Raw genomic sequence first — 17,510 nt, 5'->3', positions numbered from 1 at the left:
CAAGAACTGATAAAAAACAAAAAAAAATATATTTTTAACAAAAAAAATAAAATTACTTATACTACAGCCATTCTTGATGAGTACTGTTTACCAACAAACAAATTAAAAATTAGGTTATAAATCACTAGCCATTTTATAATTAACTTCTTCTTAAATTAATTAAAATTTTGATTAATAAGCTTATAATAATTACATATGTTTTATATAACAATTTATACACAAACCATACACAATTTTAAATAAAAAAGTTATGAAATGACATACGTTTTCTACCTTCATTTTAATTTCTTTGTTAGTAAACAGCACTCATCAAGAAATGCTGTAGTATAGGTATTTTTTTTTATTATTGGGTATTTATATTTTTGCTATTTTTACTCTATTTTTAATAGGTTTTTATATACTTCGGAGAAGGTGTTCCTCCTATTTTCTTACATGAACGAACTACGCAACCAACCAATCGCAAGAAATCTATCGGCAACAAACAGAGAATACTCTTATAAATAAAATTATATGAGCCCAGTCAACCCGCTCCAAATGTTTTGCACACTACCAATGTAAGGGACATCCTTCCGGTGTCCCTGTTTCCTGTTACGTATGATTTTCCTGTAGCTTGAAATTTCATTTTACTGGAACAACTGTTTTTCCTCTCTCTCAACTCACGAAAAAATAATATTGTTTTTTTGTATTATTTTTTATTAACACTTTCAATTTTCGTTAATAATAATGCTCCCGACGGACTTTTCGGTATCATGGTGAGATTAACCATTTACCTCTTTTTTTTTGTTGGTCTGACCCGGGATTCGAACCCTGGACCTCATTGTCCGTTGCTGAACCTGCTAACCACGGGACCAATGATGCAGTTTTTTTTTGTTAATATATTACTTACAAACGCCCCGCGGTTTTTCCCGTGTTACCGTTGCCATAAGATGCCTTTAACCCTCACAAATAACGTGTCTTATTGGTAAAGAATATTGAAAACCAGTTAAATATATACACACAACCTGACAAACTTTACCCCTAACTAGTATAGATGTCTTTATATAAGCAATACTCGGTATACATTAAAATATGAAACAATAGAGCATTAGGTATTCTCTCTTTGCTTGAGAATTTCGAGAGCAAAAAATGAACAAATCTTCATAGCTGTCAAAATGAATTGTTTATTTTCCATTAGAAAGTGTACGGAATCCCGAAAAGCGGGTCTGAGAATAAACATCTCCAAGTTATTAGATTCCCGAAAAAACATCTTTGTCGAATTGCTTTGTTATTCTTTTGGAGAACAATGCGTTAAAAATTAAACAGTGTTTATTCAAAAATATTTTTAAGAACGAAAGTTATTACTAAGCGCTTGTTCCCGGCTCGTGTTGCAATGGTACTGGAAGGACGACTTGAGTGCCATCTGTTTTAAAATTGTTGTATCTACTAATTCTAGAAGCTTAGGAAATTACGTGTGAATAATATTTCACAGAGCCGTGATAACCCAGTGGATATGACCTCTGCCTTCGATTTCTGAAGGTGTGGGTTCGAATCTGGTCCGAGGCATGCACCTCCAACTTTTCAGGTCCACGGTGAAGGAAAAACATCGTGAGTGAAGTCTGCCAATCCACATTGGGCCAGCGTGGTGGACGATTGGTCTAACCCCTCTCATTCTGAGAGGAGACTCGAGCTCAGCAGTGAACCGAATATGGGTTGATAATGAATGAAATTATTTCACTAAAGCAATATGCCCATTGGGAACAGACTTTTCACGGCCTTCGTGGCGTAGAGATGCGCAGTGGATTTACAAGAATAAGGTTTTCTTAATTGTTCCTGGTCTCGATGGTGGGAGGCTTCGGCCATGGCTAGTTATCATCCTACCGGCAAAGATATACCACCAAGAAAATTTAGCGTTCCGGTTCATTTACGAGCGGCAACTCTACTGCAGTCTCGGCGGCAGCCAACGGGAATCGACTGCATTGGGCGACCGCCGAGATGTCGCCGACTGCAGTCGACTGCCGTTGGCTGCCGCCGAGACTTCTCTAACTGCAGTCGTCGGTAGCAGCTCCCGCTCATGTAAATGAACACTTATTCATATTAATTCTACTATATAAAAAGAAGTCGGGGTTTCCTTCCTGACGCTATAACTCCAGAATGCACGAACCAATTTCCACGGTTTTGCATTTGTTGGGAAGGTCTAGAGTTGCGTGAGGTTTATAGCAAGTAGGGTAGGGTAGGGGTAGTTAAAAGTTTACATCGAGTTTCAGGCGGACGAAGTCGCTGGCGTCCGCTAGTTTATTATAAAACATGTTTTTACGCTTGTTGCACGATGTTTCGGTCGTGCCTCCTTGCAAGAACCAGCTCATGACTAATGGCCCCGTATGTGTTCGAAACTAGTAGGGCATACTCCGACGTTATCACGTGAGTTTAAGCCGTGATCCATAATATATTAATATCAAAGAGTGTAGAGAAAATAGAAGACTTCATACACTCACAAAATTTGTGCAAAAAGCAAATGCATAAAATACTTCATTTGTGAACTTTGTGAGTGGAAACGACAGCGTGTAATGGTAAAAGTTTGTACAAATTGAAACGAGTCTCAAAGCGCACTCATATTTTAAACATTTTAAACGTTTTGCAAAAAATTAAACGAAGGTTTGTAAAAAGTTGTATGAAAGCTGTGAAACCTCATAAAATACTAAGTTACAACCGCCACTTTTCAATGCTTAATGGAAAATATAGATACTTATAATTTCGTCGTCATCAACCCATATTCGGCTCACTGCTGAGCTCGAGTCTCCTCTCAGAATGAGAGGGGTTAGGCCAATAGTCCACCACGCTGGCCCAATGCGGATTGGCAGACTTCACACACGCAGAGAATGAAGATAATTTTCTGGTATGCAGGTTTCCTCACGATGTTTTCCTTCACCGATTGAGACACGTGATATTTAATTTCTTAAAATGCACACAACTGAAAAGTTGGAGGTGCATGCCCGGGACCGGATTCGAACCCACACCCTCCGGAATCGGAGGCAGAGGTCATATCCACTAGGCTATCACTGCTCCTTTACTACTTATAATTTATAAGTTATAATAATAATACTTATAATTTATAAGTTATAAATAAATAAACTTTAAAAATTATACGATCCCAGTGTAAAGTAGGTAACCTTTATTGGACTTGTTATTGGATGAAAAGATTCAAGTTTTATTTAGTTTATTCTTTTACAAATTAGCTCTTGACTACAACCTCACCTGATGGTAAGTAATGATGCAGTCTAAGATGGAAGCGGGCTAACTTGTTAGGAGGAGGATGAGAATCCACACCCCTTTTGGTTTCTAAACGACATCGTACCGGAACGCTAAATCGCTTGCCGGTACGTCTTTGTCAGTAGGGTGGTAACTATGAGCCAGTATGAGCTTTCCCTCGCGACCGTCGTACAGTTAAGACGTGTATTCTGTGTTCCGTTTGAATTAAATTATATACCTAGTAAATTCGACTCTGTCACGTTCGGCGCAAGTGTCATTATGCCTCGGCCAACCCAAGTGAACAAATTGTTGGAAAGTGCAATGGGATCGGCATCGGATTCTGAGCGCTCAGACGCAGTGCCCGAAGACTCAGTTTCTAAACAGAAACCGCGCACACAGCGTAAGCGACGCCGCTCAAATGAAATTGAATTCCAATTAAATGATTTCAGGGCAGAGATGAAATTTATGCTTGAAACCTTTATGGAAACGCAAAATAACAGATTAATAGGCATCGAAACTCACCTCAAGGAGGTAAAATGCCAAAACGAGACCATACAATCAAGAAGTATTGATATTGAACAGTCTCTTAAATTCTTAACGGATGAGTTTAGATCATTGGAGAACAAAATTGCCACCATGGAAAACGAACGACGTAGTTTGTTGTTGCAACTGAGGCAACTCGAGGATAAATTTGAGAGCTGTGATAAAAAAAGCATAAAAACTTGTATAGAAGTTAGAAACGTACCTAAGCAACCCCACGAGACTAAAGAGGTACTATTCTCATATGTCGATAGCTTAAGCAAATACATCACTAAGTCGGAGTTAAACCATCTGGAAGTACGTGACGTGTATAGGCTGCCTAGTAAAAAATCGGACGCAAAGAGCTCGAGTCTCATTGTAGAACTAACAAACACACTACTAAAGGCTAAATTGTTAAACGCAACAAAAAAACATAGCCGAGAATTCTCTGATCAGTTAAATTCGTCAAACTTGGGACTAAAAGGTAGTAAACAACCGATCTACATATCCGAGCTATTAACACCTAAAACTAAAAGGCTACTTTTTCTGTCAAGAGATTTCGCAAAGTCATCACAATTTGCCTATTGCTGGACTACGAATGGTAATGTTTATTTACGCAAAAAAGATGGGGCTCCGTACATTCATGTTAAAAATGAAGAAGGTCTAAACGAAATTATTAGAAAAAACAGTGGTGAAAAGTGACTAGGTTGTGTCCATAATACGTTATTTTATATTGCTTATTTTTCATTTTATTGTGCCTGTTCCTTTAAATACTACTTAGTTATAATTTGTTTACACTGTGTGTCAACTTACATTTACAATTCACTTATGAAACTTACTACACACAACTACAAACCATCATATTACATGTTTTTATTCACAAGTATTTTCAACACTAAAAATCTGCTGAAATTCCCTGTGTGCTTATCATTCGTGCAAGGTAATTATAATATATATTACAGACGACGCCGTTGCAAGCGAGCCGCTACTACAATCTACCCGCAACTTCCAAAAAATATTATTTCTTTTCCATACACTATTTTCTATACCTGTAATATCTTATTGATTTTATTACTCATGATTTTCTTTTTTAACCAATCATTGTATCGCTCGTACCGTATTTTTATTGAACATTTTATCTCGCGTTTTTGTATATTTCAAACAATTATGGTGTACCTACTGCTATGCATAGGTATGTCTATCACCTTAATTATAAAATTATACTTTCCGTCACATATTTTATCTTTTCATCACTTAAATGGATAACATAACTAAAATTATAGATAATTTAGACAATGTTAATTTGCACCAATCTTTTGTATGTAGTCCGGATAATTGCTCAAGTTACATGCAAAGTACAATAAATGACATGTTAATATTAGCGCAAAACATTCGTAGTATTCAGCAAAATATAGATGATTTTTTAATTTTTCTTGATAGAATTTCTATTGAACCCGACATTATAGTGCTGAGCGAATGTTGGCTAAGAAGCTGCCAATTTGTGCCACAAATTGATAATTACACTTCTTATACAACAACGAATTGTTACAATCAGAACGACGGTATAGTTATATATATTAAAAAATCTATTCAATCTGTAACACATGAACCTCATTTCTCAGACGCAAATTGCTTAATTACGACAATAAATAACTTATCAATAGTGTCTATTTATAGACCACCCTCTTTTAAAAACACGAATGCTTTTATTGAATCCCTGGACTATACACTCAAATCTTTAGAAAAAACTAGACATGTGGTTTTAATTGGTGATATAAATATTGATATTAAGTCCGATAGTGTTGATCGAAACTGTCATAAATATCTAAATTTGACATCATCTCATGGCCTATTCCTACTCATTCGTTCCCAACTCGACTTAATAACTGTCTTGACCACATCTTCTGTCGGTTTAACAAACCCTCGACTACGCTTGTAATTCAGAATTGTTTGACAGACCATGACACTATCCTAATATCCTTAAAAATGAGTTTCATAGAAAATAGGAATATAAGTAACCTACAAACTAAACTCAATTTCATTGGTATAAAAAATGATCTTTTAATTACAGATTTTCAACCAGTACTTGATACTCAAAATTGTATCATTGCCACTGATTTTCTTGTTTCTACTGTGTCTAATATCATAGCAAAAAATACTTCACAGCGTATTACATCGAACCGTAAAATTCCACAAAAGCCATGGGTTACATCTGGTTTGTTACGTTGTTTAAAACATAGGGACAAATTACATATGAGTGTAAGGAAAAGTCCCGGCGATGAACTACTAAGAATAACTTATAAAAGGTACAGAAATTTTTGTACTAGTCTACTTAAAAAATTAAAACAACAACATAATAAAACCGAATTAGAACTTGCTAGTCAGACTAACCTAAAGAAAACTTGGGAAGTATTAAACAATATTACCAATCTTAAATCTAAAAATCTAGATGCCCGTGATCTTCTAACAATTTCCGGATGTCCTAACCAAGCTGTTGCGGAAATCAATGAGTTCTTCATTAACATGGGTAAAAATATTGTAGAAAAAATCCAATCCCCTTACGGAAGTCCTACTAAATTGTGTACAGTTTCGCCCTTAACTTCATTTGTGTTACTCGAAACAGATATTAGTGAAATTATAAAAGTTATAAATTCCCTTAAAAATTCTAGTTCCGCGGGCTTAGATAACATATCGACTATTTTACTAAAACAGAACAAAGAACTGTTTTCTGCTTTACTGTGCCATATTTGTAACTTGGCTTTTTTGCATGGCCAATTCCCACTTTCCTTTAAAAAATCTGTTGTAACCCCAGTCTATAAAAAGGGTGACAGAAAAGTAATTAGTAATTATAGGCCAATATCTATCTTACCAGCATTCTCTAAAATTCTTGAGCGACTAATCAACGATAGATTGATAAACTATTTGGAATTAAATAATTTACTGTCGCCTAATCAATATGGCTTTCGTAAAGCAAAGTCCACCTCAGATGCTGTATCTGATCTTACCAATTGTATAGCCAGTAAACTAGACCATGGAATGAAGTGTATTGCTATATTCTTGGACCTCGAAAAGGCTTTTGATACAGTGTCTACTTCTCTACTTTTGAATAAAATGGAACAAATAGGGATTCGTGGTTTACAACTCCGTCTGTTTCAGGATTACCTAAGTAATAGAACACAGTGCGTTAGAATTGGAGATCAAATCAGTACATCACTACCAGTAGTTCACGGGGTCCCACAGGGAAGCATTCTTGGCCCAACATTATTCCTTATCTATATAAATCAGCTTTGCAACCTTAATTTAATAAATGGTAGAATTATTACTTTCGCTGATGACACTACTCTTATTTTTTGGGGACAAAGCTGGGAAAGTGTTTTCTATAATGCGCAGCAAGGCTTTAACTTGGTACTTTCCTGGTTAAGAACTAATCTTTTAAGTTGTAATGCTGAGAAAACAAAATATCTTTCTTTTACCTTACTACATTCCTCACAACCACCGATGGAAAAATTCAATATACGTGCCCACAATAATCTATGTCTTAATTCAATTAATAATAGTACGTGTAAATGTTCCTTCTTGGAAAGATCAGACCATATCAAATACTTAGGAATAGTCATTGACAACCAACTTTCCTTTAATATTCATATATCCAATCTAACAAGCAGAATCCGCAAGCTCATCGCCATCTTCAAAAATATACGACACATAGCTGACAAAAAGATTTTAAAAATGTTGTACTTCACTTTATGCGAACCCCTTTTAACTTATTGCATTGATTCATGGGGAGGTGTAAATAAGACACGTCTTCTTAACTTAGAGCGTGCTCAGAGAGCTGTTCTTAAAGTTAGTAATTTTCTTCCTTACAGATACCCAACAACCTCACTGTATAAAGAATGTGGAGTACTCACAGTACGACAGCTTTTTGTTCTCATAATAATTTTGAAACAGCATAAGTCAGTAGACCAAGCTCTGATAAATAAATTAAAGAATAAACGCAACAAAAACAGAATTTGCAAATCGTCTAGATTCTACACATCTTTTTCCCATAATTTTTTCCCTTTTCTTGGAAGTTTTATATATAATAAGGCTGACGCAGTTCTTTCAATTCACTCACTATCTTCTTTTCAGTGTAAAAGAAGAGTACATGACTGGCTCCAACAATTAGACTATGTTACTACTGAAAATCTGCTGTCAATTCTGAAATAATACTTATTTTTCAATATATATATATATATATATATATATATATATATATATATATATACTTATTTCTTCTTATTTATAGCATACAAGCAGACACACGCACACACACACACACACACACACACACACACACACACACACACACACACACACACACGCATACACACGCTGCTATGTTTTGTACGTGACATAAGATTGTTACATCTAAGCAGGGAAGAGCACAGGTGTCTATAATACAAGTTCTTTCTTAGTTTAGATACCTGTTACTCATCCAATAATTATAGTGTTAAGCTATTTTTACCTATTATGTTACGGTTTTATAGAGAATAAACGATTATTATTATTATTATTATAACTAACCGCGGCCGGAGCCTCCCACCAGCCATACCTGGACTAATTAAGAAAATCTCAATCGGCTCAACCGGGGATCGAACCCAGGTCCTCCGTTTTGTAAATCCATCGCGCATACCACTGCGCCACGGAGGCCGTCGAGTTAAATTATTACGTCAATAAAATAATGCGGATTTTCAAAAAAAAAATTCTTCTCTAAAACTTTCATCCAATAATGAAGGTCGCTATACTCGTAGACTGAAATTTTAGACTACATCAATATTGATCTTGAATTTTTTTTTTTTTTTTTATCTTTATTTTAGGAAGCTGAGTCCATTTTGGACTATGCCGCTCCGTAAGGCCGCCTTTGTAACAATGCTAATAATTTAATTTAATTACCTTAAACTTTTCCTATAAAGCTGTAACAGCGCCCTGGCCTCCTCTGATTGAGGATGTGCCAGTGCGCTATTACAGCCGCCCACCTCTCTTAGTGCAGGAAATCTTAACAGTACTTCCCGTCGCACTGCCTCGTTTCTGACACACTCCAACAACACGTGGTAGATGTCCTCTGGCCTGTCACAGTCTGGGCAATTTGGTGACGGAATTTTTCCCATCAGGAAACCAAACGTGTTAGTTGGAAACGTGTTAGTTGGAAAAACGTGTTATCTTGAATTTTTTGATTTGATTTAGGTATTTCCACAAAAACATACAATGAATTCAAGGTTTAACTATTTTTACACTGCTGCGTAAACACTCAACTGTAACGTTGATGCGTTTATTTACTGACTTATTATTTACTATTGACGTAGTGATTTATTTTATTATGTCCACATACTAAAAGCGCGCTTTTAGCATTATGTCGAATGATTTATTGTATGTTATTATAATATTTTTGAGAATAATTTATTGTATGTAATGGTTTTTGATAGTTTGATCTATGATAGTTCTTACAAAGGGTGCTTATGTACTTTTTGTAATAACAAAGATTAAATAAGAACAGCCTGTATAAGGGTGGGTTCAAATGTCATAACCAGAGCCCAAGATCCTATCATAGGTAGGGACGTAGCCAATCTATACTAATATTATAAAGCTGAAGAGTTTCTTTGTTTGGTGGAACGCGCTAATCTCAGGAACTACTGGTCCGATTTGAAAAAATATTTCTGTGTTAGATAGCCCATTTATCGAGGAAGGCTATAGGCTATATATTATCCCCGTCTTCCTACGGGAACGAGAAACAAGCGGGTGAAACCGCGCGGCGTCAGCTAGTCTTGGATAAATCCATGAATGATTTCACGCGGATGAAATCGCGGGCGTCCGCTAGTGAGACAATATTATAACACTTAAAATGAACCAACCTCCTCCATTTATAAATCACTTGAAAGTCTGGGTCATAAGCTGAAAGATTACGATCTTGTTTATACAGTCTAAGCAGCCAAAGATTATCTCCTCCCGAGAGGGTTATAAGTAAACGTTCGTAACCCTACACGAGGCTTAGCAGTGGAAAGGCTTTGATCCAAACAAGCGTTTAGATAAAACTTGTAACGTTTTTAAAAAATAAAAACACAAAAGGAATGGAAAACCATTATTTGTGAGTAATGTTAAGAACCCTTTCAAGTAATCTTTGAGAACATCAAAGTTCTTAGTGTTTGTTGTCTGAAATTTTACGTTCGTTTAACCTTTTTTCGCTTCGTTGGGATTTTTTTATTAAATATTGATTACTAGCAGATGTCCGCGGCTTCGCCCATGTTTCTTACTTTGAAGAACAGACTTAAAGGTTACCAATTACCGCATATTAAGTGATCATTTAGAAGACAGATAAAAAGACATACTCGTATGACATTGTGGACTTTTTGTAAATATTTTATTATTTTGAAAATAGGGAAATATCTCAGTATCTATGCATTGGCTTGTTTTATCTCAAAGGCTGTGTTTTTGATGAGAGATTCCCAATGGTTTGATTTTTCCGACACTTTCAAAATTTGTTGTCATATTTTAACTTATTGGGACTAAACCTTGATACATTATACATTTAAACCATATAAAATTAATGATGCGTCTGATATTAAGGATGATCGCCTCTGTTAAAAATAAAGTAACTCGATTTTTAATAAATCTAATACCATTATTTTTTAGACAGACATCGAATTTCATAGGTCAAAGTTTCCCCTCAGTAAATAACACAAGTGCCGGCGCTTAATGAGAGGCGAGTGACGTCATTAGCAGAACAAAGAGAAGCCGACAAACAAACCTGTCTCCGACACAACAAACCAGGCTTTGTGACGTTTAACTATATATTTGAGCAAAGGTTATTCGTTTTCAACTGAATTTGTGTATAGATTAGGTACTTAAAAACATGATAAAATTAAATAAATGGTTGTGACTTTATTACTCAGTAAGAAACCGTCATATAAAAATAACTGTTAATTGCTTACTTGAGCCACCCAGCACCTCGGCGTCGGCGTTCACATGTTGTCGACATTTGGTCTACGAGTGAAAGTAGAGTTATCGTCAGTGATCTCACAGTGAACCTCACGTAATCTACGAGTGAACATCGTGGTTCATCTCAACGGGACCAATTCAATTCAATTCAATTTATTTATTTGCAATTGTATAGTTAGGTACATTAGCTGGTATACAATAAATATTGAAGTAGGTACATTATACAATTCGTCATATACTGGCATGCAAATTGACCAAGACCAAGCGTTGGCAATGTGTAATCAATGGCACTTTACATGTATGGACAATAATATAGTCAATATATGCAAAAATATAGTCAAAAGTAATTAATTTCCAATAGGCTTAGCTCACAAGCACTTTCGGAACAATAGGTTTTGTTCCTTATTTGATAAGTAAAATGGAAACTAGACTAACTTACAGGGGAAGCTATCCGGTGATTAAGTACGTGACTACGTACGGCACATAATGAATGTAGTGAGTATATATAACTAACAGGCGAGGCGATGCTAGTGCTGTGTGGCTCTAATGAGCTGTAACCCTTAATCGATGAGAATTATGCGAGAAATGCAAATCAGCCAAGCAGAAAGTCCTTGTCAACAACCTCAACTGAGTTTACACATGAAGCACACGCTTATAAATCATGTTCAAAGTACACAATAAAGTAACGTATATATTCGTCCATAATGCGGTTTTGATGACGTAATTACACGAACAAAGAGGAGGGAACAAACAACCCGCACGCGTATGGAATGTATAATCACTTGGGGTGAAATATGCCCCGCGGCTTTCAGCTCTTTCAATACTTTCTAATCATAAACTCGAACTTGATTATTGAGATTCCACGATCTTGAATACAAAGGAAGCTTTTATTCAATAAGAAGATAACTCTTGATCTAAGGAAACGTTAAAGCCGAACGTCCACCACCGGCTAAAATAAGTTAGTTAAGCTTAGCTCGCATAGTTGAGCCAGTTTTTCATACATGTGCGTCCACCGCAAACTAATGCTAGGTAAGTAGAACTAACTTAGTTGTGCGGCCGATTGATGCGAAAACACTAAAAACAAAGTGCCTCTCACCCCCTTGCGTTACCCCTCTGACTCCTGTCGATATTCGAACGCGTTTGTACTGTGAGCGTTCGTGCGCGGTTTGTAAAACACGTATTTAGCAGCATGGAGGTGTTTATTGAATATGTCAAGCAGTATTCTGTGTTTTATAATACCGTGACACAAATAAAAAAGACGGTTTATGGAAGAGGATAGTGGATGAAATGAAAAACCCGAACATATCAGACAGTTCTTCATAAAATAAGCAATAATCAATCTTCTTCTCCTATGACGATAGTACTCCTCAAAAGTCTCGTTATTGCTCGTGTCGTCTTCCATATTATTACGTCAGGTTATCTCAACGTTCTAGTTCTAGCACAAACTGGCCATCACTAACGTAGTTTTAGCTTATTTATTGGTGGACGGACAACGTAGTTCTAGTTTAGCTTAGCTTAGCTCACTGAGTTTAGTTTTTATTTAGTTTAGCCGGCGTTGGACGTTCGGCTTAACGATCAAACATTGCAACAGACAGACAAAGACAACATTTGACTAACTTGCTTGTCACGCTTGACTTTTTCATTAAAAACTGTTTGACAAATGCTTCGAACGAGGACAATAGAATTGTTTGAAAAACACGTTTGTTCTGGCAAAAGTTTGATGGTGTCCGTAATTTCCGACTTTACACAAGATGAGCGTGTATTTTAATAATTTAACTATTGATCCGAATTCAGAGGAGCTTAAGAAGTTTTTAATCTAAAACACTGATGGTGACAATCAAAGTCGGCATGATTATTTTCACCGTCTTCAAAAACTACAAAATCTAGTTCAATAAGCACAAGAAATTATCACGAAATCTTTAGAAATAATATCTAATAAGATTACATAAGACTTTTTTAACCACTCCGATAAATAAACCCTTCAGGTCAAAAGAAAGAGCTGCTTATCAGTAGAAATAAACATTAAACATATAAGTAGTATTTGATTTTTCTTACTCGACCAAGCAATACAATATAAGTCAAATCCATCTCTATAAGTCAAAATAAAAACTTTAATGTTGTCTGTAAATTCATTTTACTTTGTAATTGTTCAAATTTTGGTTACTTTATTGATTCTTTACTACTATTTTCTGTATGATATGCAGTCAAAGACTGTAAGTTACATTTTAGTTTAAAATAAAATTTTGTATTGTTGCAGGTTGATGGGAGAACTCACTCTAACAAATGGAAAACTACCTGAGCTCACCGTAAATTTTTCAAATAACATGAACCACTAAAATACAAAATGGAGTCCACAGAAGAAATGTACAACATATGCCTCAATCTAACCAGTGAAGAATCTAGCTTAGTAGGCTGTAACTACAGCATAGAATTCAGAAATGATGATTTGCTGGAGAAAGTCGTATCAAGAGTTGTGCCGATTTTCTTCGGGTTTATAGGAATCGTTGGATTAGTCGGCAATGCATTAGTGGTATTAGTTGTCGCTGCCAACCCTGGCATGAGATCGACTACAAACTTGCTAATAATAAACTTAGCGGTAGCTGATTTACTCTTCGTCATATTCTGCGTACCGTTCACTGCTACCGACTATGTGATGCCAAGATGGCCGTTCGGAGATTTATGGTGCAAAGTGGTTCAATACTTCATAGTGGTGACAGCACATGCTTCAGTATACACTCTTGTCTTAATGTCTCTCGACCGATTTATGGCTGTGGTCCATCCTATAGCATCGATGTCAATAAGAACTGAAAAGAACGCCTTATTAGCAATAGCTTGCATCTGGGTAGTCGTCCTAACGACCGCTGTGCCAGTGGGAATATGCCATGGAGAGCGAGAGTACTTCTATTTCCACAGAAACCATTCTTCGTGCGTATTTCTGGAAGACCAGGGTTACAGCAAGCTTGGTTTCCAAATGTCCTTCTTCTTGTCTTCGTACGTGATACCGCTGGCGTTGATCAGCGTGCTGTACATGTGCATGCTGTCGAGGCTGTGGAAGAGTGCTCCAGGAGGGAGAGTGTCGGCAGAGAGTAGGAGAGGAAAGAAGAAAGTCACCAGAATGGTGGTCGTCGTTGTTGTTGTATTCGCCGTTTGCTGGTGTCCTATCCAGGTAATAATTAATGATTTCATTTACGATTAGTTTTACTTTATTTATTAAGATTGAATAGGCAACTTCGCAACTTCTAAGCAAGCATGTCCCATCTTAGGTAAGATCTAGATCAAATACGAGCTTAGCTAGAATAAAAAAACGCAGCTAACTTGACGGCAGAAATAAGCACGTTGTAATACATTTCCCTAGAAACTCCGCCAACAACAAAGAATTTTACCAAGTAAATACTAATTAGAATTCTTTGCCAGCTATGTAGTGAGCGAAGAGCTTTATTAATCAATTTAACTGCTTCCTCTAATTTAGTTTGGAGCAACAGAAGTTAAACTCTATTACGGAAAATTACAGTTTCTTTGATTAAAATAATTCCCGCTTCTACCGCTGAGTGGTGCGGTTCCTCTTGAAAGTTAGTGAGCGTTCATCAAAGTGTTCCGTTGTAATAACTGTGGTTGTTGTAAATTGTTAAGGTATAACGGTTGTTGTAATTTATTATGGTAAAACATTTAATTTGTAACGGAATTTCTAAAGCGTTTATAATTGTTTTGTGAATTGGGTTTTTAGTGGGCCATGAGTGAGGCTATGTTGTAGAAAAAAATAAGTAAATTCAATTTAGTTTCTTTACTCTAAGCCGTGCCGTGATAGTGCAGTGGATATAACCTCTGCCTCAGATTCCAGAGGTTGTGGGTTCGAATCTGGTCCAGGGCATGCACCTCTAACTTTTCAGTTGTATGCATTTTAAGAAATTAAATATCACGTATTTCAAACGGTGAAGGAAAATCATCGTGAAGAAATCTGCATACCAGAGAATTTTCTTAATTCTCTGCGTTTGTGAAGTCTGCCAATCTGCATCGGGCCAGCGTGGTAGACTAATGGCCTAGCCCCTCTCATTTTGAGAGGAGACTCAAGCTCATCAGTGAGCCGAATATGGGTTGATAATGATGACTCTAAACATGATGCATTAATACTCGTTAAGTAACTGATTAGTCTGGGTGTAAAATGTAAATAACATGCAAATTGCAAATATTTTATAGAAATCAAACATTTTTTTCCCCAAACATTTCGGATCAATGTAAATATTTTCAATGCCTATATTATAAGCTACAGCAGGCCTTAGGAGTAAAATGTTCTATTCAACAATAAACATTAGCATTATGAGCTTCCCAATCCACACGTTAAACTAATAGGTGCGGACAAGGTGTAGAATCGACATTAGTTTGAGTAAATGAAATGGAAAGAGCTGAAGATATGATTAATCAAGTTAGATTAAAGGGGAGATATAGAAACGTGCCGTCAATAAATAAAAGGAAATTAATGAATCCGGAACGAGGGCAGTGCGTGTCCAATACAGTGGCCCAAGACACAAGAGTGGAAGGGATTATGAGTAGTGTTAAAAAAGAGAGGGCTGGTTATCCTTAACAAAGATTCGTAAAATCTAGCTAGGACAGCTAATTCTTGAACTAAAGAAAATTGTAAAATCTTATTGTGTGATGAATAAATGAAAACGAACAAGTGGGATTACTTAACTTGCAATTTAAAATTTGTTGAATTTGAAAAAGTGTCTAATACAATCACTCCATTGCCTTTAATTAATTAATTAATTTTTTTTTATTTCTCTAATTTATTTTAATTTTATAGTTGTAGATTGATTTTTCCTTATATTTTATTTTATAAAAAGTTTAGCCTATTTAAGTATTATCTTTAATTTTTTCATTTTATTATTTTTTACAATAAATGACAACCATTTATATGTAACTTCATTGCCTAGGCTATATTCATCATTATCAACACTGCACGTTCCGGTGCGGGGTCGCCATTCCAGCATCTTGGGACCCCAACATCCATCGGCTCTTCGTACTATGTGGCCTGTCCATTGCCACTTCAGCTTCGCGACGCGCTGAGCTACGTCAGTTACTTTGTTTCGTCTGCGGCTCTCTTCATTTCTGATTCGATCACGCAGAGAAACTCCAAGCATAGCTCGTTCTATCGCCCACTGAGTGACTTTGAGCCTTCTAATAAGGCCCATAGTTAGCGACCATGTTTCTGACTAGGCTATATTACAGATAACATTTTTTAAGGAGTTCCAAAACCCACGATTATTTTCTATCTTTCAACTTGTCAAGGAGCTTGCTGAAAATACGAAACATAAAATGCTAGTAAATATATACACTAGGCTATAACAAATCTCGTTAAGCATTCCTGTTTCATGTGTAACAGCAAATCAATTTATAAAATAAATAACCCGTTTCATAAATATCAAAAAGTTACAAAACTAGTTCTAAGTTTATTTTTCCACGTGACCTGAATTTTGGAACCGCTATCGCTTTCCTCTTGTACCATACGCTTATCCTATGCAATGTTATGAAAGATATATTATTCAGCTATAGCGTATAATTTACCATCAAAAAGTAGTACATTACAGGATTTGAAAGAGAAAAACCGTACACATTAAATAGCTATTAAAATTTACAAATAGACTTTTGGAGTTTATTGAAGTTTACTCCTTAAGAATCGATTTTTCATATAAATAATGAAAAAAATATGGGCAATAAAATTCGATGAACGAATGACAGCGTTACGTTTTTGTGCGCAACCTATTCTGCGCACCTTTCACCGTGCGCTGCCGCCAACAGCAAGCAGCGTACATAGTGTATGCTGCGGGGCAACATACACCTATTTAAACAGTCGATCTAAAAGAGTAAACTCCATTCGTACGTCGGAGCTGACACACGCTTTTTTATTGATGTTACTAGCAAGATCTCACCTGATGTTAACCCTTAACTGGTATTTTGGGGGCCGCGCGTGACCCCAAAATATAAAATAGAAAAAGAAGCATTTTCTTTGTTTCCTGACAAGCTAAGCCTCCTGGGCAGTCACCATTATAATATTACTTTATTAGTATTCTCATCACTTTGCCATTCGGGGCGGGTATCAGACTTTCAGCTCTGCATCACTTTTCAGGACGTACTCGTACCAGTTAGTTTTTGGCAATGCAATTTTCTTTACTTTATAGTTCTTTTGAAAGTGATGACTTTGTCTGAAAATGCTGACAACAATGTATTTTATTGTAATGAAACTGTTCGTTATTCCAGATAATTCTGCTAGTGAAGGCGTTGCAAGCTTACAACATAACTTACTTCACGGTGACAGCGCAGATAGTGTCGCACGTGCTCGCGTACATGAACAGCTGCGTCAACCCCGTGCTCTACGCGTTCCTGTCAGAGAACTTCAGGATCGCCTTCAGAAAGGTGAGCAAAGTGACGTCACTGTACAACACAACATACGACTACTTCGCAGTAAGAAAACATATTGTATCTTATGTGTTCGTTTACACAATTTGCATTCTATGTTTTTTTGGGAGAACTCCTGAATTAATTCAAAACTAGATGATGATGGCATTTGTACATGTAGTCTGTCTTCGCGTCAGATTGTGTAATTCGTACCTACTGAAAAAACCGAGACTTTACGTATCTTAGGAATCATTCGAGACAGTAGTTCGTAGTTATATCATAGATACACTTTGTCCACGTTTTACCTTTTTTCCCCCTTTTTTTATTCGTCACAAATTAGCCCTTGACTACAATCTCACCTGTTGGTAAGTGACGTCGCAATCTGTGATAGAAACGGGCTAACT

At 36.3% G+C, this 17,510-nt stretch overlaps 1 protein-coding gene across 1 annotated transcript in view; it reads left to right on the top strand.

The window, feature by feature from the left end:
• The window catches only part of LOC112055470 (allatostatin-A receptor), a 139,612-nt gene that overhangs the window by 116,571 nt on the left and 5,531 nt on the right, over window positions 1-17,510 (top strand). Inside the window, exons 3-4 of the mRNA XM_052884265.1 lie at window positions 12,974-13,882; window positions 16,969-17,124. Of these exons, the coding sequence (XP_052740225.1) occupies window positions 13,061-13,882; window positions 16,969-17,124 (978 nt within the window). The 5' untranslated portion in view covers window positions 12,974-13,060. The remainder of the gene's footprint in view (window positions 1-12,973; window positions 13,883-16,968; window positions 17,125-17,510) is intronic.

Source organism: Bicyclus anynana, chromosome 11, assembly GCF_947172395.1.
Source record: "Bicyclus anynana chromosome 11, ilBicAnyn1.1, whole genome shotgun sequence".
In the NCBI taxonomy this organism is placed as follows: Eukaryota; Metazoa; Arthropoda; class Insecta; order Lepidoptera; family Nymphalidae; genus Bicyclus; species Bicyclus anynana.
The sequence above is the reverse complement of the archived record's forward strand: the minus strand, read 5'-3'. Positions and strand labels throughout refer to the sequence as shown.